This window comes from Pelodiscus sinensis, chromosome 30, assembly GCF_052426305.1.
Source record: "Pelodiscus sinensis isolate ZL-2025 chromosome 30, ASM5242630v1, whole genome shotgun sequence".
Classification (NCBI taxonomy): Eukaryota; Metazoa; Chordata; order Testudines; family Trionychidae; genus Pelodiscus; species Pelodiscus sinensis.
Window position 1 is genome coordinate 141358 of NC_143081.1, and position 23487 is coordinate 164844.

Consider the following 23487-nt stretch of genomic DNA (forward strand, 5'->3'; position numbering starts at 1 on the left):
CCCCGGCCCCGCCCACTACTGACCGCCCCCGGCTCCGCCCCCTCAGCCTCCCGCCCCCGGCCCCGCCCACTACTGACCGCCCCCGGCCCCGCCCACTACTGACCGCCCCCGGCCCCGCCCACTACTGACCGCCCCCGGCCCCGGCCCCGCCCCCTCAGCCTCCCGCCCCCGGCCCCGCCCACTACTGACCGCCCCCGGCCCCGGCCCCGCTTCCGTGTGAGCGACGCGGGCGGCGGCAGGTCCCCGGCAGACAGATCGGATTTCCGGTCTCTTCCTACAGCCGAGAACGTACCGTCCAGTGCGCCCTGAATACCGGCCCCCCGCGCCCCCCCGCGCCTGGGGAGTCTGCCCCCAGCCCCCCTCGGCCTCCAGCCCCCCCCCCGCGTCTGGGGAGTCTGCCCCCAGCCCCCCTCGGCCTCCAGCCCCCCCCCCGCGTCTGGGGAGTCTGCCCCCAGCCCCCCCCGCGTCTGGGGAGTCTGCCCCCAGCCCACCACCGGCCTCCAGCCCCCCCCCCCCCCGCACCCACCCGCGTCTGGGGAGTCTGCCCCCAGCCCCCCTCTGCGTCTGGGGAGTCTGCCCCCAGCCCACCACCGGCCTCCAGCCCCCCTCTGCGTCTGGGGAGTCTGCCCCCAGCCGCCCCCAGCCCCCCTCGGCCTCCAGCCCCCCCCCGCGTCTGGGGAGTCTGCCCCCAGCCCCCCCCCTGCGCCCCCCCCGCGTCTGGGGAGTCTGCCCCCAGCCCACCACCGGCCTCCAGCCCCCCCCCCCGCACCCACCCGCGTCTGGGGAGTCTGCCCCCAGCCCCCCTCTGCGTCTGGGGAGTCTGCCCCCAGCCCACCACCGGCCTCCAGCCCCCCCCCCCCGCGTCTGGGGAGTCTGCCCCCCCCCCGAGTCTGGGGAGTGTGCCTCCCTGTCTCCCCCTGCGTCTGGGGAGTCTGCCCCCAGTCCACCACCGGCCTCCAGCCCCCGTCTGCGTCTGGGGAGTCTGCCCCCAGCCTACCACCGGCCTCCAGCCCCCCTCTGCGTCTGGGGAGTCTGCCTCCCTGTCTCCCCCTGCTTCTGGGGAGACTGCCTCCCTGTCTCCCCCTGCGTCTGGGGAGTCTGCCTCCCTGTCTCCCCCTGCGTCTGGGGAGTCTGCCCCCAGCCCCCCTCTGCGTCTGGGGAGTCTGCCCCCAGCCCACCACCGGCCTCCAGCCCCCCCCCCCCCGCGTCTGGGGAGTCTGCCCCCAGCCCCCCTCGGCCTCCAGCCCCCCCCCCCCGAGTCTGGGGAGTGTGCCTCCCTGTCTCCCCCTGCGTCTGGGGAGTCTGCCCCCAGCCCACCACCGGCCTCCAGCCCCCCTCTGCGTCTGGGGAGTCTGCCTCCCTGTCTCCCCCTGCTTCTGGGGAGTCTGCCTCCCTGTCTCCCCCTGCGTCTGGGGAGTCTGCCTCCCTGTCTCCCCCTGCGTCTGGGGAGTCTGCCTCCCTGTCTCCCCCTGCGTCTGGGGAGTCTGCCCCCAGCCCACCACCGGCCTCCAGCCCCCCTCTGCGTCTGGGGAGTCCGCTCCCCGCCCCCCTCAGCCTCCAGCCCCCCCTGCGTCTGGAGAGTCTGCCCCCCGGCTCTCCCTGCATCTGGGGAGTCGGCCCCCAGCCCACCACCGGCCTCCAGTCCCCCTCTGCATCTGGGGAGTCTGCCCACGGAGCCGCCACCCCCCCCCTGGCCTCCAGACTCCTCTGTCAGGAGTCTGCCCACAGAGCCCCCTCCCGGCCTCCAGCCCCCTCTGTGTCAAGGGAGTCTGCCCACATAGCCCCCTCCCGGCCTCCAGCCCCCTCTGTGTCTGGGAGTCTGCCCACAGAGCCCCCACCCAGCCTCCAACTCTTCGTCAAGCCCCTTGCAGAGCCACCACGGGTCAGAGGCTGCATCTGCCAAGGGACAGTGAGGGGTATAAAGCTCTAGTCAGACCCCAGTACAAACCCCAGCCTCTTTCATGCACATCTTCCTGTGGGATTTGTCTCCGGCCATTTCTTGTTCCTCTAGACTAGACATTTTAGCAAATTTCCAAATGCTTTGGCACTCAACACCATGACACAATCCTTTCTCCTCCACAGAGTGCTTTAATGCCCATTCTCATTTCTGCCAGGAGTGACACAGATGTTCCTTTCCCATTGGACGGATTGGGATGCTGAGGCAGAAAAACAAAAGCATCTCCTGTTTGTCACATACTGTTACATTATCTCATTGCACACAAGGAGAAGACACTGTGTTCGATAGACATCTATCAGGGATGGTGTAGACGGAGCTTGGTCCTGCCTTGAGGGCGGGGGGCTGGACTCGATGACCTCTCGAGGTCCCTTCCAGTTCTATGATTCTATGATTTAGTGGTACAAGTAGCTTTAGGGGTACTCCAGAGACGTCGGGGGGGGGGGGTAACTCAACACAACTGAAATTTGGAGAAAACTGAACTTTTGTTAACAGTGCTTAATTATTTTTGTACTTTTTACATGCAAAAATTTCATTGTCCGCTCAGCTATGATTAAATTATTTAAACAAATGTGTTGCAATGGGAAAAAAAATGTGTGAAAAAAACCTGTAGGTACTGGGGGTACTTTTTTTTTTAAGAGGATACATATATTTTAAAAGGGGTACTTTATTAAAAAAAAAAAAAAAAGGTTGAAAAACACTGGTCTAGTAGCCCCAGGAGAAAATTTAAACTAAGGTCCTGTGAACTAACACCGTATTTTCAGAAAGGACATGCTATATACCTGGAGTTGGCAAATGCCTGTTAAATTGGCTTCGTTAGCAACTGAATGGCTCTTTCTGCTAATAGCTCTGGCAGGCTTTTACACTCTTTTAAGTTAACTAGATTCTCTCTAGAGGAAGCAGAGCCACAGAACAGGGATAGGAAAAGGACAGTGGGTGGACATTAAGACCCACAAATGTGTGCATTCCCCATGGTGCCCACATGGCTGATGGGAAGCCAGGATGGCTGATGGGAGATAAAGGCAGGGGAAATAAAACTTCACATGGTGTATAAGTTATGAGGAAAGGATCTGTACATCAGAGTTGAATTATCTAATTATTAAATTTTGCTTAAGAACTCACGATACATGCACTACACAATTGCTGACCCAGATTTTGGCGTGCATGTTCAACAGCACAGTTTAGATAGCAGTGAATGAGACTATGTTTACACTCACGGCTTCTTGTGCAAGAAAACATCCACACTGCCATGTGTAAGCTGTGCTTTTGTGCAAGAGCGCCCATGGCAGTGTGGATGCTCTCTTGCGCAAAAAAGCTCTGATGGCCATTTTAGCCATAGGGCTTTCTTGTGCAAGAAATCCCTGCCGAGTGTCCACACTGCTCTCTTACGCAGGAGCTCCTGCGCAAGAGGGCTTACACCTGTTAAAAAAGCATAGCTCTTATGCAAGAAGCCCTCTTATCACGCCGTACTGTAAATCTTCTTGTGCAAGAGAGGGTGGGCAGTGTGGACGCTCTGCGGGTTCTTGCGCAAGAATGGCTGTACTTGCACAAGAACCCGCCAGTGTAGACATAGCCAGTGCGTTTTATGCACACCCAGGGGAACATATGCAAAGTTAGTCATGGAAAGCAGATATGTCAATGAGTGGAGATTGTTTCTCAGCCCATTGGTATTTGGAGTAGGCAGAAAAATGCACTGTCAAGGAAGAATTTGGCCTTCTTCCCTGACAGTATTCCTCAGTTGTCCTGCGCATCCCTCTTGGCCCCACACTAACCGTACATTGCCTGTACTGGCTGATGGGAGATGGAGGCCTGGGAAAATACATTTCCCACAGGACGCTGGGGCCTGCAATAGCTTATGGGAGATTGAGGCAGGAGGAAATACATTTCCCATAGTGCCATGGGGCCTCAATAACTATACTGTAGGACCTCTACACTGGCATGATCTTGTGCAAAAACTCTTTAGCGCAAGACTTCTTGTGTTAAAGCAGTTGTGCAAGAGAGCATCTACACTGGCATGTGCTTTTGCACAAGAGCATTCATGCCAGTGTAGACACGCTCTTGCGCAAGAAAGCTCTGATGGCCATTTTAACCATAGGGCTTTCTAGCGCAAGAAATTCATGTTGCCTGTCTACACTGGCCTCTTGCGCAAGAACAATTGCGCAAAAGGGCTTATTCCTGACCGGGAGCATCATAGCTCTTGCGCCAAGCCCTGATTTCATACAGTAGAACATCAGTTTATTTGCACAAGAACACACGGCTAGTGTAGACAGGCAGCAAGAGCAGCCACTTTGGCACAAGATCACGCCAGTGTAGAGACAGCCTAGATGGGAGGCCAGGGAAACATTTCCCATAAGGCACTGCTGTGACATCACCTCTGTGCAACAAAGGCCAAACAGGTCCTCCCTTTTCCCCTTCTCAGGGTATGCAGATGGGGGCCCAAGAGAGTGGAGGACTGTGAGATGAGAGGTTAGGGGATCCGGGGGAGCAATATGTAGAGCCCTGTGTGGATATAAAATTGTTATCCACATCCGCAAGCGATCTGCAGATGCCCCCCAGATATAAAGCGGGTATCTACACATTTGCAGGATTCTAGGTCTGCCTCCATAGCAAGAAAAACAAGCCATGCAAATCCACACCCACAGCTGAGAATTTGCAGAGCTCTAGGGATATGATTTTCCAGCTGCTTTGTCCCTTCCCCCCTTGTGGACCCTGAGCCGTAAACCCACCGTTTTGGGACCTATTCAGCCAAATCCTACGGGTACAAGCTGGGCTCCCCCAGACAAAGAAGCAGTAGGCCAAACTGTTACTGGAGCATCTGCTCCCAGGGGATGGAATTGGTTCTTTCCAAGCTGTTGACTGTGGCCAGACCATAAGAACGGACATACGGGGTCCGACCAAACGTCCATCTAGCCCAGTAGCCTGTCTGCTGACAGTAGCAGCACCAGGTGCCCCAGAAGGGGTGGACCAAAGATAATGATCAAGGGATTTGTCTCGTGCCATCCATCTCCAGCCTCTGACAAACAGAGGCCAGGGACACCATTTCTGTCCTCTAGTTCTAGTATGGGAACTAATAAATAACTTTTCTTTATTCACCCTCTCCACACCCCCAGAATCAGAATAAGGCTCGAGGAGGAGCAGTAAAGCATGCTATCTGCTAACAGGGGAGAGACGGGTATGACCTCCTACTGGCATCTGGGGAGGGGCTGCCATGTCACAGTGCTTAAGCTCCTCCGAGTACTACCCCTTATGGTTACACCTGTTGGCAGCACCTTATGGGGTGTTGGTCTTTTCTGCCCGCACCCCTCAGGCATTTCTGAGGCTGGTGGCTACAAAGGGTGGTTCCTAGCCACATAGCTCCAACTGGCAGTCACATCCTACCAATCTTTTCCATTCATATGTGGTTTTCCATCCATGTCCAGAACTAATTTTGTAAGGTGCACTGAAGCATGTGTGGATGTGCACCACTAGTAGAAACAAAACCCAGTTGTGGACACAACCCTCGAGAAACCAGAATTGCTGTTTCTCCCAAGGGTCTCTTCCTCTCCTTCAGCAGCAGCCCCACCAGGAAACCATGTCAGGACAAACTGCCCTCTTCCCCCTTAAAACAGGAAGTTGCCTGAGACAGGTCAGCATCAGCCTCTCTCATCCCAATATGGGAAGTTCCAGTTGCTGCTGTAGTTTACCCCATATACGTGTAGGGCCCTACCACATCCTGCCACTGTTGTCAATGAAAGGCTGATGCGATAAACAATTCCACAGCTGGGTCCTGGGTCACCACCTCAATATTCCTCCTGATAATTATACCCACCGCAGGAGCCCATGTGTGGTATCCTACCGTGGCATGATCAGAACAACCACATTATGGCTGCAGGGGGAAACCAGACCTAGGAAGTCTGCTCCACCTGCTCACAAAAGGAAGCAGCATTTGTTTACCTTATCCACAGAACTGGGTGCAGATTTTCTTACATGTCCTCCCCCCAGCCCTTTTAGTGCTCCTCATGGCCCCATGGGACAGAGCGGTATTATCCTGACCAGACCAATGAGGCAGAGATTCTGCAAGAGGCCCCATGTCACAGAAGTTAAGGACAGGGCTTAGACCTAGATCATCCAGGTCTCCTTAAGGACAATTCACAAGTCTTTTGCTTTGTATGGATCAAAACCAGCTGAGAGAACAAATGAACATCAACTCTCTGGTGGCTGGGAAGAAAGTATTTGCCTTGCCAGAGAAACCTGAAGTGAGAAGAATGGATGAGAATTTCTCACAGAACTGGTGTCATTGGAGTTGTAGCTGTCTTGGTCCCAGGCAGAGACACAAGGTGGGTAAGGTTTATTTTTATTGGATCAACAGCTCTCAGTGAAAGATAAGCTTGCAAGCTACGCAGAGCTTTTCTTCAGGTGAAGCTTCTCTAACCAGATGTTGGTCCCATAAAAGCTATTAGCATACCCAACTTGTGTCCCTAAAAAAAAAAAACATCAGGACTACGCAGGAGGTTGGGGTTGGTCCTGGTCCTGCCTTGGGCAGGGGCTGGACTTGACCTCCTGAGCTCTCTTCCAGATCTATGGCTATGTCTAGATTTACGAAAAAGGGATGCAGAGGGATGCAAATTAGACGTATCGCAATTGCTAATGAAGCGGGGATTTAAATCTCCCCCACTTCATTAGCATAAAAATGGCTGCCGCTTTTTTTCGGCTCGGAGCTTTGCCGGAAAAAAGCGCCAGTCTAGACGCGGATCTTTCGGAAAATAAAGCCTTCCCCTTAAGGGATCTTTCAGAAAAGGCTTTATTTTCCGAAAGATCCGCATCTAGACTGGCGCTTTTTTCCGGCAACGCTCTGAGCCGAAAAAAAACGGCAGCCATTTTTATGCTAATGAAGCGGGGGAGATTTAAATCCCCGCTTCATTAGCAATTGCGATACGTCTAATTTGCATCCCTCTTACGAAAAAGGGATGCAATCTAGACGTAGCCTATGATTCTACGATCTGTTCTCAAGTAGGCTACATGCTGTACCAAAGGGTCAAGAATGTAAACTAAGCTAATCTTCTGAGAGGTGCCCCAGAACTGCTCTCTGGACTCCCTTAGTTCTCCGGTGAAATGCTATGCTGTAAGCAGGTATTCCCATTGTCTATACTGGAGTCCTTGGGATGGAGTGTGCCTGATTACACCACAACAGCAGCTCAAGATTCAACACCTGCAGGAACATGGCTGGTGCAGTAACCAATCCCTTATCCACACTCCAGTGCAAATCAAAGGTTTGCCTAAGGTACAGATGTCCAAATCCACGTGCCCAAGTCTGGCCAGTAATGGCTACAGAACACACAAGACTTGATACAGCTAAACTTGGTCCAGTAGCAAGTCATTGCCTCAGCTACATCCAAGGCCCAAGTGTGAGGACACAAACATTGCAGTTAGTGATTATGCAGAGCCTGCTTTGTCCTCCGATACATCAGAGCTTCACTCAAGAGCAGAGATGGGCAACTTCAGGCCCAGATGTGGTCCTTGGCTTGCCTGGATCTGGCTTTGGAGAACCTCAGATGGTGGGACAGCAGGGATGCTGGAGCACTGAGAGGCTGGAGCACACAAAATCAACTAGGCTGCCCCCTTCCCCACCCCCCCCCACACACACTGTAGAGGGGCATGTCTTTCTGCTCAGTGAGGCTGTGTCTACACTGGCGGCTTCTTGTGCAAGAACACCCATGGCAGTGTGGATGCTCTCTTGCGCAAGAAATCCCTGCCCAGCGTCCACACTGCCCTCTTGCGCAAGAGCTCCCACACAAGAGGGCTTACACCTGTTAAAAAAGAGCGTAGCCCTTGCACAAGAAGTCCTCTTTTGCCACGCCGTACTGTAAATTGCCTTACGCAAGAGCGGGTGGGCAGTCTGGACACTCTGTGGATTCTTGCGCAAGAACGGCCATACTTACGCAAGAAGCCGCTAGTGTAAACATAACCTGAGGGTTTTTTCTCCCCTTTTCGTGTGTGGCCCACCCACTGATTTTTCTCTAGGTCAGTGGCCCCTGACCCAAAAATGGCTCCCACCCTGCTCAAGAGGGACATGCTAATTGAGGGAGGCATCCCAGAGTATAGAGTCTGTTCCAGAACAGGACCAGCCCTACACTGGAGGGAAGCTTTTGAACCTGCCAAGTCTCAGTGCTCATCCACACACAGGGTCTCCAATTTAGGCTCTTCCCTCCCACCTCCAAGGGTGAACTTGCTTGGGAGAGTCATGGTGCAGGTCTCAAATGTGAATGGGGAGCAGCATTTTTCCTGCTAGTTTTTTGGTGCACTTCCATGAACTACAAGGGGCTCCAGCATTACTGCCCATTCACCAGGTCCTCAACCTCCCATTCAGCCCTCCTCCAGCATGGCAGATGCAGGCAAAAGCACCAGGTAAAAACCATACTTTTTTTTATTGTTAAATCATAAAGAGGTATCAAAATTAAAAGAGGAAAATTACAGGGGATTTAACAGAACTATGGGGTGAGCCAGGAGCGTGGCAGGGGACACGACACCATGAACACGTGGGCGGGCAGTGAGAAGGAGGCTGGGGAGGGGCCGGTGACAGGCTCAATGTCAGGTGGGCGCCTTGCTGGGAGGGGCTGCACCAGCTGTTTAGGAATCATCTTCACCATTGGCACTGTCTCTGTCGTCTTCGCCTTCCTCCGCCTCCTTCTCGTCCCCCTTGATGGATTCCAGCTGGGAGAGAGGGGACAGGAAGGGGTTAGCCACTGTGACACCCGCTCTGCCCTGGCTCTCTCTAGCTTCAGCCTTCATACCTGGTCATCCGCTCGATCCTCGTTATCATCATCATCCAGCAGGTCCCCCTCCTCAGCAGAGTCATCTGCCCCAGCCTCTGACTCCATCTTCACATTACTCTCCTCCTTCTTCATGGAGCTGCTGCTCTGCTCCTCCTCCGACTTCTCATTCTTCAGCTCTGCAGAGGGCAAGGCGGGGATGCGTCAGGCCCACCCCTGCCCAACACACTACGCTGTATGGAGGGGGCGGATTCTCCGATCCACACCGTGCACAAGCCACCGAGGATCCCTGAAGGGAGCCTCACACCCATCCCCACCCCCCCTCTCACCCGTCTGTTTACTTTGATCCTTCTCGATCTTCTCCAGGCTCTCCAGCAGCGAATCCACTTTCTGTTTGATCTGGGTCAGCTCCTTCTTAATCGTCTGGATATCGTCACCTTTCACTGAAAGCAAGAGACGCAAGAAATGAATTGCCACAAGGATCCATTCCAACAGGCCACAGCCCCTCCTCCCAAGACCCAGTGCAGGCAAGAGGGCCTGGCCCAAACCCACTGCTGCAGGCCCCGACACGTACATTTACCAGACTTGGAGGACGACCCCCGCTGCCCACTCTTGGAGTTAAAGCCACTCTTGCCTCGGCGGGAGGTATTGCCAGACACACGCTGGCGTTTCGAGGGCACCACGGCCCGAGCAATGGGGGGAGGTGGGGGCACACGTGCCGGGTAGCTATACATCCTAGGGACAGGAGGAAAACAAGGTGAGCCCACAGCAACAGGAGTGCCACGTTCCCCCACACACACATCATGCCGTGCCCCGCAAGGCATTAACAGTAGCATCAATACTGCCCAGAGACTGCGCACGGTGCTGCAACTTATTGCCCTCCTCAAGGAGGCTCAACATACCTGTCATAGTAATCCCGCTGGAAGTCATAGTCCAGGTCAAAGGAGGACCTGAAAGAGCGCCCACAAGACAGGGTCAGGATAGGCAGGCACCATGGGGTGGAGGAGAAGGAGATGGAGGAGGAAAGGGCCCCTACTGATGAAGTGGGGGCAAGGGTGCTGCTGCAGCGAACCTGCTCTCCATGCAGGAGACAGGACCCAAGAGCCCAGCCTGTGGGCTTTGCCAGCCTCTCAGGTGGGATATACACATGCAGGGAGCCATGCTGAAGGAGGGTTAGCACCTCTCTCTGGCTTGCCTGCTTCCCAGACCCAAGCGAGACAAGCTGAGACAGGCCTGGGCAGAACTGCCCACACCCTGGAACCACAGCTCAGGCAGGGGCCTCAACAGCCCAAGACACCCAAGGGAGGTGCAGCCACCTCCTGACATCCCTCCCCACCTTGGGAGACAGAAAGAGACAGAGAGAGGAGGTGCCCACGCTGGGCATGAACGCGATATAAAAACCATAAGGGTCCCGACCTGACTAGAGGGGACGGAGAAGGTGGTGCGGCTACTGACCCGTACATCTCGGCTGCCGACCGCTTGACGCCTGCCTTGCCCCTGTTCACTTTTGGCTCGGCCGCCAGGTTGATATCTGGGAAAGAGGCAGACACGTGTTGAGTGGACAGCCCTGCTACTTCTCATTGGCATCGTGAGCGAACGCTGACTGGGGCCAGGCCCCTGCATCAGAACCAAGATTTAACTCTGAGCAGTGCTCCTTCTCCAACATGATTCAGCACCCAGCCCTGCCACACAGGCCATGGGAAAGCAGGCCCACAGGTGCACCGATACTACCGGGACCAGGCAATAGGAAAGTACCTCATGTTTGTCCTGACAGGGCTAGTCTGAGGCTCTGACTCCTTCCCTCCAAGCCCTGCTCCTGCTCCACCCCAATGCACCCTTCCCTGAAATCCCCTCCTCAAACCTTGGTCAGCTATGCAACCTGGGGGATTACTTGGGGTGCGGCTCAGGATCACAGCTGGGGTGCCTATCACCTTCAATCACTGCAGCAGAGTGATGCAGCAGTCTGCTTCACAGCAGCACCTCTTCAGTGCCACCCCCACAATGAAGCAGAGCACAGCATGCTGGAAGATGGGCAGCTGCCGCCCTGTGCCAGGCCCACCCAGGTCCCAGCCATAGGATTACTGAGGCAGCTGCCATGGGATTCCCAAAGCACAGGGTCTGGGGCCTAGAGAGCTCCCAACTGCAGACCATGACCATTGCATATCCAGCTTCCAAAAGCACTTGTGTATGTCAGTGACCCAGCCAGCCACTGGCAGCAGGGAAAGGGGGAGATGGCAGAATAGCTGCCTCAGTTTCCAGAGCCCTGCAGACTAGGGATGTTGAAAGTGTTTAATTTTGTCAGTGTGTAACTGCTGTACCACACACATATACCAGCTCTCATTTGTACCCCTCCATACAGAGACAGGGGAAGCAATGCGGGTCCCGTTAGGATTAACTGACCAGACCAGGCTCATTGGTTAATCACATAAATGGCTACACATTCACATCCCTACTGCAGACACCTGCTGATTCATGCCTCCTGGGCCCAAGACTTCTTGAGCCCCATGCCCAGTTCCTAGGACAAGCCAGCACTAGGCCCTGGTTGGCTGCTGGCCTGTGCCCATGGGCTTCTAAGATACACCTGAGCCTTGGGGGAGAGGCTGGAGGGGCAGTGACACCTCGTATCAGATCTACCGAGGGCCAGCTCCCATCCACCCCTATCTATTCCTTGTCCTTGTTTTTCTTGCTGCCTCCTAGCTCCTGTGCCCAGGAGGGCACCTCAGGAGCCCAATGACTGGTCAGGATGGTGGTGTGGGATGAAGCTCACTCAGAACCCGGCTGGTGATCAGCTCACTTCTGTAGTAGGGGCAGAGGGGCTAGGAGGCACAGATAAGAGATACTCACCAAGGGCGTGGCCAGCAATCCCCCCCCCCGGTAGGTGTGGGAGGGCACAGACAGGAGGTGTTCACTGGGACCAGGCCAATGCTATTACTTGGGGACCGACTGGTTGCGGTTAGGGATGCAGGAGGGAAGCTCTAACCTAGAACCCAGCCATGCTAGCCCCACAATACGCCTCAGTGTGCAGGAAGGGGTGTGCTCTGGGAGGTGCTCACCTAGCACCTGGCCTGCGATCATCCGGCCATCCTCCCCGGCCACGGCGGCACGAGCATTCCGCTCGTTGACATACTGCACGAAGGCAAAGCCCTTGTGCACTGAGCAGCCCACGATTTTGCCATATTTGGAGAAGATTGCCTCCACGTCAGACTTCTTCACCACCAGTGTGTTCAGATTCCCAATGAAGACACGCGAGTTCATGGACCGTGGGTCTGTCTTGTTGGTGACGTTGCTGGCCATGGCTCACGCGCAGCCCGGACCTGCTGGGGCAGAGAGCTGCTCAGAGGACAGCCATGGGAACAAACATACACGCTTGCATCTCAGAGCCAGGCCCCATCTCCACCACCTTCCATATGGAGAGGCAAGTGCTCTATGACAAGGAGCCATCTCAGAACTCCAGTCAGTGTGAGCAGGACTCCACCTGGGACAGCTGGCCATGGCTACATAGTGATACAGGCCACAGCCAGGCTGGCCCACCCTCTCTAAGAATGACTAAGAAAAAAACCACCTGGTGAGAGCTCATCTGTTATGCCAGTCTCCCACGGTTACGAATGCTGAACTCACACTGGAACGGGAGCAGAGGGGGCCTGCTAGGGTGCTGAGAGGCATGAAGGGAGAGCAGATGGTTTTCAGCACATCTGAGGCATACATGCCAGGAAGAAAGGAGTTATTCTCATTAAGGGCCAATGCTAGCACAAGAACAAATGGGTAATAAACTGGCCACCTGCAAGTTTCAGTATGAAATCAAAGAAAAGTTTCTAGCTGTCACAAGACTGAAGTTGAGCCCACCCAGGGGAGCAGCGAACACAAAAAACCCTAACTGGCTTTGAGGCCAAGCGCTACCAGTTTATGGAGGGATGACATGAGATGGCCTAAATGACAGAAGGCCCACCTATGACATCTATTAGCCAATATCCCCAGTGGCCAGAAACAAAACACGAGATGGGGAGCGCTAAGTTACCACAAAGAATTCTTTCCCAAGCATCTGGCTGGTGGATCTTGTCTACCCAACCAGATTTGGGGCCAGGAAGTAACTTCCCCACAGAACAGGAGGTTTTCTGCACCTTCCTCTGCAAAGCAAGTCCTGGATTATGTGATAGTCTGAACTCAAGTCAATAGGGGGATTGTCCATAACTTGAAGGCTTTACACATTGTGATTCCAGGATGCAGGCCCATGAGCTCTGCCTATTACAAAAGCACAATATTGAAGTCCTGTAGCTTAAGGCATGAGGTCAAACCAGATGATCAGGACTGTTCCTTATGTTCTTCAGGTGTGAAGAACATTTTGCATACAAGCCCCAGGGAGGCTGTGGCTGCAGAAGAGACAAGAATCCCTAAAGTGAGGAGTGGCCCAATACCCAGCCCTAGTGCTGCTGGTTTTCCTGACCCCCGAATACAACCAGCATCAAACTCAGTCATCCAGACATGCGCCTGGCCCAGAATTCCCCCAACAACATCTACCACCTCAGAGGAAGGGTTAAGAAATTACAGCAGGCAGCTTGCCTCAGTTAGGGCTCAACCCAGCATCCAAAGGAAGAAAGCTAAGATTATTTCCCCTCCCCTGATTTTCAAAAGGAGCCTATCAACTGGGACATGAGCAATAGCCTTGCTCAGAGGCCTTGGCTAGCCCAGCCTTAACCCTGACTCAAGGACACCATGTGATGGGGAGTTCCACGCCAGACACATAAGCAATGCAACTGTATATCGTTTAGCAGCACCACTAGCTGCCTTTCACTTCATTAACCCTCCCCTAGTTTCTGCAACACAACTGCAGAGGGCAGGGCTGGATCTACCACCCATTGCTAGGTTTAACCCACCATCCTCGAAGTGCTGTCCCAATCTCTTTGCTAAGCAGACAGACTGGAGGTGAATGCACAGCCTAGCCTTGCCTTGCTTCACATTGTCCTCTGCGCCCTGTCTTACTTAAGGCCATTTCCATATGGGAGGTGGATGTTCTCCATGCAGATCCTGCCATGTTCCCCACACCATGCAACTCAGACCAAGGAGGCAACATACGGGCTCACCTCAGGCCCAGGGATGTCACCAAATGCTCCCCCTCCACAATATTCTGTGCATGCCTTCCCACCTGCCTAAGGAGGCACCATGTCTCAGCAGTACAAGGAAAGGAGATGGAGCACTGTGTCCACCTGCCTCTCATGAAGGCGGTGGTCTTTCAGGGAGATGTAGGGGCATGGAGGGCAAGGGAACCAAGCTATTTGTGAGACTTCTCTCTCGTTTCTCAGTCTCAGAGGGGCAGCCATGTCAATCTGTATCTTCAAAAACAACTAGAAGACCTGTGGCACTGTAGAGACTTTTACTTATGAAGACTATGCCCTAATAAATCTGTTAGTTGCTTAAGTGCCACCGGACTCCTGGTTGTTTTTCCTCCTCTCAGGACATGATTCACCCTTTACACTCAACTCTGCTACAGAGAATATTGTTGTCCCCTCCCGAAGACAGCCACAATTCCCAAAAGATCAAAGCACCTGGGGATGGCGAGGTTCACAGATTTTGAGGTGCCAGACCCCATCTAATGAATGTGGCCTTGCTGGCCATCACCGCTGCCAGGACCTCTTGGACTAAAACAGCAGGGAGGCTGTAGGTCAAGACTGAGAGGGCTCAGCAGCGCTTGGTAAGGCCTCAAGGACTGGGAAAGTGAGAGCATGTCACTGAGTGGTGAAACCAGTACGTTCCCCACAAGCAGCTCAACCCCTTCTGCACACCAACAGCTCCAGACAAGAACAAGGAGACCCCATCTGGGATCTGTGCTCAGATCAAAGACCCTCAAAACAAAAAGCCTCCCCATCCCAGAGCAGAGACCCTCTATACACAAGCCCAGAAGATCCCACCTGGGATCCTGTGGGCTCCTCATTGGGAGGGACTTGAGGACAGCAGCAGCAGGATTCATGGGTGCTGGAAGGCTGCATATCTGCGGGAGCTACGCCTCACTAGTGGAAGCCATAAGAACAGGATTCCTAGAGCCTTCCTTTCTCTGTGTCTTCTTGTGACAACTGATGGAGGGGGAGGAACATGACCAGATTTACGCAGCCTACTTGGTTATCACGGCTGGTCGTTCCCTTCCCACCACCAGAGCCACACAACTAGGGCTGCCAGGTGTCCAGTATGGAACGGAGAGCCCCTTATTTGCTCCTTCGGTCCGGTAAAAACAAAACGGAAAATATTGGACATCTAAAATGTCTGGTATTTTCTGTTTTTTCTTGGGGCCCAGCTCAGGACATGTGGCGTAGTCCATGCTGTCTCCCCAGTGGCTGGGGATTTAAAGGAGCTGTGCCTGCATTTTGGCCCTTGTTACTTCCTTCTTTTTTGTGCTCAACAACTTTGGACCACTTTTTTTGCTCAACAAATGTTTTTCCCTTTTGGTTCGGTATTTTTTGTGAAACTATCTGGCAATCCTACACACAGCCATTGACACCCCACTGCCCCCTTCCAAGCTCTGCCAATGCACATTCCAGCATCTCCACAGAAAGCTAACCTTGAACCATGCTTGGGATAACACTGATGCCATAGCAGTGCTTCCTCCATGCCAGGGCCTTTAGATCTGGCTGCTGAAGGCTACAATAAAACCTACTGGCCCTCACACCTCTTACCATAGCCCAGGATGGGTTTGTATCTGCGCCGCACATCGTACCACCAGCTGCTGCCGCTGCTCCAACCTGGGCATCCATGTCGTAGTGGTGGGTTGTTTGTGAAGGAAGGACGATGTAGAGGAAGAGCAGGAGGGAAGTTTGGGGGGGGGGCAAAGGAGAAGGGGGCTGTTTGGGGGGAGGGCCATCGCTATCACGGGCGATCAGCACCACAAACATCATATTGCAGCAACAGGTTAAAAATGGTACAAATGAAAGATTAAAAATAAAAAATAAAAAAAATAAAAAAATAAAAAAAATACAGACTTCCAGAGACGTTCTAAAACAGTTCAGGAGAAACCAGGTCCCGCTCTCAGCAGCCAGACAGTCGGAAGGGGGGAAAAAAGAGTTAGCGTGATCAATCCACTTTAAAAATTTAAAAACCTTCCACAGTCAGGAACACTCAGAAAAACTCGATTTCATCCGGTTAAAAATCAGCAGTGTCATTATTATGAGCAACATATCAGCATAGTCAAGTCATCAGCATTATAGTAGTAATAATAGTCATAGTAACTAGCAACAACAATAAAAAGGAAATCAGTGGAAAGGCAGGAAAAATGGAAAAAAAAATTGGAATAACTTACTGTAGCTGAAGATCAAAAAAATCTCACTGTAAAAAAACAAAAATAAAAATAGCCCAGATTAGAAAAACGTGAGGTGCCAAAAGGTCAAGTCAGCAATGATCATTTCTGTTCTCTCCCTGTTGCTCTGTTCCAGGCACAGTTACCACAGAACCGCCTGGGGAGAGCTCTCAGTAGGAGACAATCACAGCCCTTTGCACATCATCATTTCACTCTAAAAATACCCGAGAGGTCAGCTTGTGAGGGGCGAAAAGGCTCCTCATTTACCCCAGCTGCTGCAGAAAAAATAGAGATAGAGACTTTAAAAATTACACCTTAAATCCAGCTCCGGTTTGGCACAGGAAGTGCTAGGCCATGGGGGGACAGAGAGAAAGTTGTTTTATAAAATTGGGAGGTGTGCGTGTATGGGGGTGGGGGGGTTACAACGAAGCTGAGCTCCAGTGAGAAGGGATGGGGATTCGCCTCGCTGCCCTGTGAAAGGAGAAGGGACAGATTGAGTCAGGGTTCCTCAGAAACACTGCCCACAGCATCTCCCACTCGCCCATCAAGAGACCTGCCTGCCTGCCTCCCTCCCAGGGGCCCCAAGCTCACAGCTGCCCTGCCTCAGTGCCATGACACTACATCTCCATCTTAATCCCTCTGCTTCTCTTGTCGCCAAGGAAGCAGCGCAGATGACTTGTAAGCAGACACCTGTGAGCTTGCGGTGGGAGGCAGATTTAAGTGGGGGTGCATCATGTTCACACACACCATGAGGCAGTGAGGGCAAAGGGAAGGAGAAGTCCACACGCTGGAGCCAATCCAAACAGAGGATGGGGAGAGGAACCTGAACTTCAGACCTGGGGAGTTGGGGCACCAGAGTCTCCTGGGGTTGGAAGAAAATATCCTCTCCCCCACACTGTCAGGTACTGCAGAGAGGCTTGTTGCTGGAAAAGGAGAGGAGAGTGCATTCTCTCTCTTAGGAGACCAGCATTAGCTATAGTTGGAGATTGGACACCAAGATAAGTGGGGGCTCATAGTCCTCTAGCCAGAGGGGATGGGAATTTGAAAGGAAAGAGATACTAGTTCACATGGGCCCATCTATTTGAACCAGCTTGAAAGGGGATGGAAAGTATCCCATGGCTGGTCGTCTCACTGCCACACTGGAACAGGCTACAGACAAGGTGGATTAGATGAGCATAACTGTAGTGACACACATTGGGAAAGAAAACTCTTACCCTTCTGCATACACTAGGTCAGTGTTTCTCAACCAGTGGTACACGTTCCATTAGGGGTCCGCGAAAGAAGTCTGGGGGGTACCTCAACAAGTGAAATATGGCAAAAAAGGTCCAGAATTTAGCCTTGCAAAGGAGATGGGGGGGGGGGTAGCAGTGTCATGTGTCTGTCAAATTGAATGTTCAGAGCCGCACGCCTGGCTAACAGCTACTCTGCGCATGCGCCCCAGTGCCTGGAGGGAAAAGTGCGTGGCTGCAGAAGCATCTCCGGTGAGACCCAGGGCAATTCCAAGTTGGGGGTGGGTCTGGGTGAGGAGAAAATAAATCACTTCCACGGCCACCTCTCCTAGTTCATTTCCTCTCTGGCAGCCTCCCTGGGATGCTCCAGCAGCAGCTGAACCCAGAGATGCACATTACCCCCACCTCCGCCAGCAGCTCTGTACAACACATCCCCATCACCCCTTCCTCTGTGGTGCTGCGGAGAGGAGCTAAAAGGCAGTGAAGCAGCACAAAAAGCTTTGCTCCAAAGGACCGCCCCCCCCCACACACATCAGTGGTGTAGTTGCCCCCAGGCACCACACATGGGGGCATCAGGCTGGGCTGGGAGCACACAGCAAGCCCAGAGCTGGTGGGCCACTTGCTTCCCGCAGACAAGCCACCAAGGCAGGGCCAGGCAGCGGAAGTAGGCACTTCAAAGGTAGGGTTACCATACCTCTGGTGCCTGGCTCTGGGAGAGGAGGGGGCAGGCTGGGGGAAAAGGAGGGGTGGGGTGCCTGGCTCTGGGGGTACTTTTTTTTTTTAAGGGGGTGTACTTCATAAAAAAGGTTGAGAAACACTGCACTAGCGATGTGGAAGGTTAACCAGTTAGCATGACCCTTAACAAGCAAAGCTTACAGGTTACCCTTAACCAGTGGAGCTGGAGCAGCTCCCTACCAGCTGCAGAGAGGGGCTGCTCCGAGCCTCCAGTTAACCAATTAAGTGGGATTTTACATCCCTAGTATTCAATGCTATCACATGCTCTCCTGACAAGATTCAGGGGCAGTCTGAACTGCAGAACACGTGACCTCAATGTAAGTCATACTGTAAGTCATTCTTCAAACCATCTCTGATCACTTGGAGTAAGGCAGAGTTCCAGCCCATAGCACAGGGGCAGAATCCTCTCACACACATGTTGCTGTATTTATTAAACAAGAATGTCTACATGAGGCCATGCCTCTGAGACTGACAGTGGGTTGTTTCCCCAGCCCAATTATAGCCCAGAGAGGTGGTATGATAGCGTGGAAGTGACAACCTCCACCAGCTTGAACTTTGGAGTCCTAGTAACAGACACCAAAGCTGTTTCACACAACTTTGGTTAGATGGTGCCTTCCAGGCAAAGCCTGACACAGGACATTTGCACTAGCTGCTCAAATCCCTAACTACAGTGATGTTTGTGCCCAGAGACCATACAGAGCTTCTTTTTGAATCAGAGGTAACACATAGGGCCCTACTAACTTCACAGCCAAGAAAAATGCATCAAGGACCAAGAAATCTGGCTTTGTCCTCCCCTCCCTGCCCCCCATGAAATCTGGTGCTCCGGGTTTTTACCCTATTCTATGCAGATTTTACAGGGAAGACCAGTGTTTCTCAAACTGGGGGTCCTGGTAATTGCAGGGAGGTTATACATTTTAGGGGGTCATAATATTGCCACCATTATGTATGTGATGCCTTGAGAACAGAGCTCCCAGCTAGGGCTCTGCAGCTGCAGAAATAAGGGCAGCAATATCACAACCCCACTTTCAATAACTTTGCAACCTGTCTCCCACAACTCCTTTTTGGGCTAGGACCATAGAATTATTGAAAATCCTGTGACCATAAAATCGGCCCAAATGGACCATGAATTTCTTAAGGCCTTAGTAATAAGGGGGCTAGCTGCCCTTCCCAGGATCCCTGCCACGCAGGTACCATTGCAAGTGGACCTGACAAAGCGTGCATGGGGACAGCGGTTTCTGACCATGGAGGCAGTTCACACCCTCTGCCCCAGCCCCAAAACTACCTCAGACACATCTGACTTCCTGAGTGACTCCTGCCACTAAGCTCAAAGGCAGGGGAGCCAGAGTCTAGACACCCACAGCCATGGGTCATGTGTCTAGTTCCCCTCCTCCTGCAAGGGGAGAGAGCAGGGAACACAAACCAGGAGAGTTATCCTTGGACATACCATTCTCCACCCCCCAGGGGCATGTCCCCTGGGGCAGGATATTCACACTGTCAGTCATCCCCTCACTGCCCCCCACCACTGCACTGGAGGTTTTCAGATTGGGCAGCACCATTCCCCCTCACAATTCCCTGCATGGGCCTCCCCGAAAAAAGGGCAGATTCCCCACCACCACTGTTGGAGGGTAGGGTGGGGGGGGGACGACAAAATGGCCCCTCCTCCAGGGCACCGCCATTAACAGAAAAGGGAAAAAACATGTATGCCACCCCCCCCACGCCATTCCCGGGGGAAGGGGGGTGTGGGTACCCTCCCCCCCCTTCGGCCCGCGCCATTCCCGAGACGGGGGGGGGGTGTGCGTACCCCCCCTTCGGCCCGCGCCATTCCCGAGGGGAGGGGGGTGTGCGTACCCCCCCTTCGGCCCGCGCCATTCCCGAGGGGGAGGGGTGTGTGCATACCCCCCCTTCGGCCCGCGCCATTCCCGAAGGGGGGGGTGTGTGCGTACCCCCCCTTCGGCCCGCGCCATTCCCGAAGGGGGGTGTGTGTGTACCCTCCCCCCTCCTTCGGCCCGCGCCATTCCCGAAGGGGGGGGGGTGTGTGTACCCTCCCCCCTCCTTCGGCCCGCGCCATTCCCGAAGGGGGTGTGTGTGTGTGTGTACCCTCCCCCCCTTCGGCCCGCGCCATTCCCGAGGGGAGGGGTGTGTGTACCCTCCCCCCCTTCAGCCCGCGCCATTCCCGAGGGGAGGAGTGTGTGTACCCTCCCCCCCTTCGGCCCGCGCCATTCCCGAGGGGGAGGGGTGTGTGTGTGTATACCCCCCCCTTCGGCCCGCGCCATTCCCGAGGGGAGGGGTGTGTGTACCCTCCCCCCGCTTCGGCCCGCGCCATTCCCGAGGGGAGGAGTGTGTGTACCCTCCCCCCCCCTTCGGCCCGCGCCATTCCCGAGGGGAGGAGTGTGTGTGTACCCTCCCCCTTCGGCCCGCGCCATTCCCGAGGGGGAGGGGTGTGTGTACCCCCCCCCTTCGGCCCGCGCCATTCCCGAGGGGGAGGGGTGTGTGTACCCCCCCCCTTCGGCCCGCGCCATTCCCGAGGGGGAGGGGTGTGTGTACCCCCCCCCTTCGGCCCGCGCCATTCCCGAGGGGGAGGGGTGTGTGTACCCCCCCCCTTCGGCCCGCGCCATTCCCGAGGGGGAGGGGTGTGTGTGTACCCTCCCCCCCCCGTCGGCCCGCGCCATTCCCGAGGGGGAGGGGTGTGTGTGTACCCTCCCCCCCCGTCGGCCCGCGCCATTCCCGAGGGGGAGGGGTGTGTGTACCCTCCCCCCCCTTCGGCCCGCGCCATTCCCGAGGGGGAGGGGTGTGTGTACCCTCCCCCCCCTTCGGCCCGCGCCATTCCCGAGGGGGAGGGGTGTGTGTACCCTCCCCCCCCTTCGGCCCGCGCCATTCCCGAGGGGGAGGGGTGTGTGTACCCTCCCCCCCCTTCGGCCCGCGCCATTCCCGAGGGGGAGGGGTGTGTGCACCCTCCTTCGGCCCGCGCCAGTCCCGGGGTGTGGAGCCCCCGCTCACTCACCGCTAGACCCCGCTCGGCTCCGCGTCGCTTTCCCCAGCTCGCGGCAGCCGCCTCACGCCGAGCTTCTCACAAAATGGCGTCCCGCCGCCCTCTGCGCCGCGCAGCCCCGGGCTAAGCGGTGCCCGCCCCCACACTCCCCCATTGGAGGGCGCGAAACCTGTCTCAGCAATGATTGACTAGCAATGGCGTCGATCACAGTACAGGCCAATGAGAGCAGAGAGGATGAGGGCGAGTCCAGGACTGGGCTGTGCCCCTTGCGCCTTAACGGGACGGAAATAAAGATACTGATTGGCTGAAGAACGTGTCACTTCCTAGCCCTACTTCAGTTTTCCACTCTGATTGGCCTGTCATTCTTTCCCCGTCTCTATTACAATCTTTCCATTCTGATTGGAGAAGCAGCTCCTCCGGCCCCGCCCTAGCTCATGGGTCCCTATGATTGGTTAAAGGTTTTTCTTAGCCGACCCCACTCTAGTTTTCTCCGCACTGGTTGGCTACTGTGTATGTTAATCAACTCTCAACTGTTAGCTGACCCAATGGAGGAAAAGGCGGGCTCTAGCGTGTGTGATTGGAAGAGCTCCCTGGTGGCGGAATTTCCCATTGGTCACAGCGGGGATGACGATTAGGTGTCCTGACGCTGCCATTGCTGAGCCGGAAGGCGGGTCATGGCCCAGGTGGGAGGGGCGAGCAGCGAGCGCGAGGCTGAGGGCTGCGCGCGCTGGCGCCAGTCGGGGCTAGGTCCATGAGGGGGCTGGGGGAGCTGACGGGGCGGGAGGAGAAGGGGGGTCTGGGGGAGCTGACGGGGCGAGGGGGCGGGGCAAGGGCTCAGGTGGGTCCTGTGCCCGCTGCCCCCTCCTGAGCCCCTTGCTACACCGTGTGGGTCCCACTCCACTGGGCAAGGGCTGCACACGCACTTCATGGGGCTCCATTGAAACCCCCCCCAGGCACGGGGGGAGGCCAGCAACGCGTCCTCCCTGGGGGAGCTACTGCCCTTCGCACAGGCTGTGAGACAGAGGCACTCGGGTCGGGCCAGAAGTGCCCCCCCAAGGGATGAGGGGCCAGCTGCTCAGCGCACGCATGCACAAAAGACATGCTGGGCTCAGTGGGTTTCTTTGAGCCGTGTCCCCTGCAGCCGTCCTCGTGGCTCCACAACACGTGTTCTCTAGGTTCTGACATGCCCCCAGGCTCACTCCCACAGCAGCACTGCCTGGTTTCACTCACCCTAGACTTCCATCACCACATCATGCAGCTCGTTCCAGGAGGACACAGGTTCAGCAGTAAAGGAGAACGCTTTTGGTGAGCACAGGAGGGAGGCAACTCCAGTCAGGGCATGAAATCCTCTCTCTGGAGGTGGTCAGTGTCAATAAGCAGAGGTTAGTGACCTGGAATTTATTCAGACTGGAATATTTAATGGTATTTCCCTGATAGAAGGTTGCTGTAACAGGAAACGGCAGCTGACCAGGACCCACTTGAGGTGGCACCAGCTTGAACTTGGCTCTGCTGCACATGCTCCGCAGCGGCTGGCAACCAGCAGGAGGATGCTCCGTCACCCCACCTGCCAAGAGCACCTTCCTCAGTGGGCAGGGGAGAAGCTGCAGGGGCGCTCCTAGCCGACACCGAATGCACGGACACGCTGCTGACTGGCGACGCCTGCCAGTGCCAGTACGCCGTGGACCAGGAAGAGAGAGGGGCCGAGAGTGGCGGCACGGCCCTCCCAGTGTTGGCCACGTTGTCAGCGGATGTTCAAAAGAAGCGCCCCTGCTGCAGAAAGGGGTGGCAAGACGGAGCGGTGGGAAGCAAGCAGGAGAGAAGGAAGAAGTGGCCCAGGGCTTTGGAAGGGTTGGTGCATTAAGGGTCTCAACCCCACCAACCTGACCAGTGAATTGAATCCTGGGCCTTAGGGCCCTGGGCCAGGGCTGGGTGAGGGGGTGGGCCCGAGCCCCCCTACCTTCCCCCAGCTGCCAGCGGGCCGAGCAGGCCTGCAACATTGGAGTGTTGTGAGAGACTGTCACCTGATTAGATTTGGCCGACGGATCAGTGTCCTCCCAGCCAGGGAGAACACTGGGGCATGCCCAAGTGGGCGTCGGGACGACGGGGAGCGAGAGGACCTCCCTGGGGCAGAGGACCCTGCCTGCCACATTGCACACATAGAACCCAGATGTGCCACATGTGGCCCACCAGACGGGTAGACAATTCCTCATATCTCTGTTGCTCAGAACTAAGTGGGAATGTAGCATAGACATGAGTGACCTTTCTCTTTGTCCCATCATGGTTAAATTACAGCTTTTTGCTTGCTCTGGGTCTCTCTCCTTTTCCCCTGTGGGCACGATTTCTTTACCTTTCACCCTTTGTGGAGAGTAGGTCTTTTTTTCACCAGCAAAGATCTATGTCTCTATATCCTGTAAGTTTGGATGAATTTCTTCTCCACGCTAACATTAAATGCTAAAGGTCCAGCTTTTAAAATGATGGTACCTGCCTCAGCTTATGTGGGACCTGGAGGTAAAGTCCATGAAGAAACAATGCAGGAAGAAGGACAAAGCCAT

At 55.0% G+C, this 23487-nt stretch overlaps 1 protein-coding gene across 5 annotated transcripts; it reads right to left on the reverse strand.

The window, feature by feature from the left end:
* Positions 1 to 8339: 8339 nt before the first annotated feature.
* HNRNPC (heterogeneous nuclear ribonucleoprotein C) lies at positions 8340 to 21086 on the reverse strand. 5 transcript variants are annotated; one of them, XM_006120992.5, is made up of 10 exons: positions 20948 to 21086; positions 16297 to 16453; positions 15986 to 16011; positions 11757 to 12017; positions 10120 to 10234; positions 9606 to 9653; positions 9278 to 9438; positions 9033 to 9146; positions 8725 to 8882; positions 8340 to 8644 (listed from the first exon to the last, which is right to left on the reverse strand). In XM_006120992.5, exons 4-10 carry the CDS (start codon positions 11995 to 11997, stop codon positions 8561 to 8563), a joined length of 921 nt encoding a protein of 306 aa, XP_006121054.1. In that variant the 5' UTR covers positions 11998 to 12017; positions 15986 to 16011; positions 16297 to 16453; positions 20948 to 21086; the 3' UTR covers positions 8340 to 8560. The 5 variants fall into 5 exon arrangements, with proteins under 5 accessions (XP_006121054.1, XP_006121056.1, XP_006121055.1 ...); XM_006120994.5 differs by lacking the exon at positions 16297 to 16453 and having other exon boundaries at positions 10159 to 10234; positions 20948 to 21077; XM_006120993.5 differs by lacking the exon at positions 16297 to 16453 and having other exon boundaries at positions 9045 to 9146; positions 20948 to 21077.
* Between the last annotated feature and the right edge of the window lie 2401 nt (positions 21087 to 23487).

Bases quoted from the DNA above. Each gene is read 5' to 3' on its own strand.
- HNRNPC (XM_006120992.5), bottom strand. From the start codon at position 11,997: ATGGCCAGCAACGTCACCAACAAGACAGACCCACGGTCCATGAACTCG. The intron at 9,439-9,605 runs GTATGTTGAGCC...TCCTGTCCCTAG, and splicing joins CAGCGGGATTACTATGACAG to GATGTATAGCTACCCGGCAC. The intron at 9,147-9,277 runs GTACGTGTCGGG...TCTTGCTTTCAG, and splicing joins GTCCTCCAAGTCTGGTAAAT to TGAAAGGTGACGATATCCAG.